We start from the raw sequence: 2,500 nt of genomic DNA, 5'->3' as shown, positions 1-2,500 counted from the left end.
GTTACAGGGTTAATGAAACAGCAATGTTCAAATACAGAAAAAAGTTATACGGCCATATTTCCACACCAAACACAGTACCTTGCCAAAGGAGTGAACTTTGATCTCGCTGAAGAGGTTGTTGAAGGGGCTCTGGAGGAGAAGGCCTTTGGGGCAACTTCCAACTTGACACAGGTCGGCTACAGCGTGGCATGCAATCCTGTAATCAGAGCAACATTTTTCAAACACATCAATTGAAGGGAAGAGCAAAAATGCATTCACTTTCTTAAATGGCATAAGATAATTCTGTGATTCTGTTATTCTAGCAATAAGCACATCTCAAAGCAACATTTTTCAAACACATTAACTGAAGGGAAGAGCAAAAATGCATTCACTTTCTTAAATAGCAATTGATAATTCTGTTATTTTAAGTTCTAGCAATAAGCACATCGTTATTGGATTGTTTGTTCTTAGCTCTTTATCCCTGTTGTAACCGCTCTTGATGTAAGTATTTCAAATAATTGTCAGAAAAGGAAGAAAGAAACAGAGAAAGAAAGAAAGAGGAAAAAGATAAGAAACAGGAATGACATGTGGATCATACATCCTCCTGAACATCACTTGCTTCCTATATCATGTGTAATCAACACTTAAAAAAAGAAGTTGTATTGTAAAAGAAGTTGTAATGTGTAGAACTTCCTGAATAGTATCCTAGTTATCTAAGTATTCATTTCACTTGACTTTCCTGGATTCAGCCAATGCTGCATGACTCACAGTCACAGAAACTCTCAGAACAACGCAAGCGCGAGCTAAGGAGAGCTAAGAGCCGAGTGGTTTAAGGCAAATTTCCTAAACGTTATTTTGTTCAGCCAGACCCCATACCTCGTGTTATAGTAACCCCAGTATTGACAAACAGATACCATAAACGAGGACATTCAGAAGACATATATATATATATACTTACCCGGTGCCAAGAGAGTGGCCATACACTAGTATTGGCGTTTGGCCTGCCTTTGCCTTAAGATAAGTGAACACAGCTTTTACGTCCGACAACACTCCCTCTTCGGTAGGATCTACTTTAGTCGAGTCACCAAATCCTGGATAAAAATCAACAGCATGAACAAGAGTAAGCTTTGTATGTTCTTCGACAGGTTGGTTATGAGAAGTGGTTATATCTAAAGTCCATGAAAATAACCACAAAATAACCGTGAAGGATTCTCACAACCATTCATAAATTTTCTGAAATTAAGCTAAATAGATAAAAAAAAAAAAAAAAAAAAAAAAAAAAAAATACATATTCATATTCTATGATGACTTCAACAGCACAACACAACTTTTAAAGTCTATATCTGTCACGCAAACCTCTATAATCCAAGGTCACGACGTGGAAATCCATGCTTCGGAGAAGACGGTACAACTCCACACGGTAGTAGGCACTTCTCGATAACCTGTTCCCATGTAAGTAGAGGAATATGGGTTTTCCCTTCGTAAGGCTGTTCTCAAACCACTTGATTCTTTCTTCTGACTCGACATCAGGTGCTAAGAACATCAGGGACTCCGGCAAGATGTGCCTGGAACGATGGGTAAAGATGATTATTATATAAGACGAGTGTTTTGAATTTTGAACATACCGTGTTTTTGCTTGTACAACTAGTTACAAACGGTGAAATGAATGCAAGGGAAAACGCTAATTTTCACAAGTCACAATAAGTCATCAATATCATGACAATTTTCTATTTTCTTCAAGAAAAAGAAAAAATCATGAACACAGGAAGGCATGAATCTTCTCTGGAATTCCGAAACAGTCAAAGAAAAATCAACAAAAACTTCACTCACTCACCATACTCCCACTGACACATCGTCCTCGGACTGGAGGTAAAAGTTGCGTGTACCCTTCAAATTGTAATCCTCCGGTTTGCTTAAATCCTCTGCCATCGCTGTTTTGTTTAGGGGAAGAAGACGGTTGTGGGAAAACATTAGCAAAACGCGCTCCTACGCCAACAAAGCTGATTTTCACACACCACCCAATTTCAAAATTTCAACTAAGTCATACATAAGAAGCTTAAGACTGCATAATCATTAAATCTAAATCATCAAACAAAATCATGAGGTAGAACAAAAAAAACCACGACTTACAGAAGAACAAAAAGCCAGCTAGAGACGTGTGGCGGAAGACTAAGTACCGTTGGAGAGCCGGGGAGTAATGAACAAGGATTGGAAATGCAACACAGAACAAGAACAGACAAAAGGTCACTACTGCTACCACTATCTTAAGTAACCTGCGGATAAATATTTCTTATTACATTCTGATCTATGTATTTACATATGTCGGTACATATGCACCATCTATTCATACATCATATATGTATGTGTATATGTGAGTATATAAACACATTGATGTAGCAATTACTTTTTTCAAATCATAATTTTGTTGATAACAAGTAGAATAATTTCAATAACACTTATTTTAAGGATATAGAAAAAACAACATTATAATCATACTGTTGTTGTATGATGGTACCATGAA

General features: G+C 37.0%; 1 protein-coding gene across 2 annotated transcripts in view; it reads right to left on the bottom strand.

Annotated features, from left to right (window-relative positions):
* The window catches only part of LOC122262648 (lysophosphatidylserine lipase ABHD12), a 10,234-nt gene that overhangs the window by 6,879 nt on the left and 855 nt on the right, over window positions 1-2,500 (bottom strand). For both annotated transcript variants that reach the window (XM_086542081.1, XM_086542080.1), the window contains exons 3-7: window positions 2,110-2,252; window positions 1,814-1,910; window positions 1,336-1,544; window positions 938-1,070; window positions 79-196 (exon numbers count right to left, since the gene is read on the bottom strand). In XM_086542081.1, the coding sequence (XP_086398207.1) occupies window positions 79-196; window positions 938-1,070; window positions 1,336-1,544; window positions 1,814-1,910; window positions 2,110-2,252 (700 nt within the window). The remainder of the gene's footprint in view (window positions 1-78; window positions 197-937; window positions 1,071-1,335; window positions 1,545-1,813; window positions 1,911-2,109; window positions 2,253-2,500) is intronic.

Source organism: Penaeus japonicus, unplaced genomic scaffold (genome assembly GCF_977035675.1).
Source record: "Penaeus japonicus unplaced genomic scaffold, GWHDUDI00000001_assembly GWHDUDI00000011, whole genome shotgun sequence".
Taxonomy (NCBI): Eukaryota; Metazoa; Arthropoda; class Malacostraca; order Decapoda; family Penaeidae; genus Penaeus; species Penaeus japonicus.
Note: the sequence above shows the minus strand (reverse complement) of the source record. Positions and strands in the feature narration are given on the sequence as shown.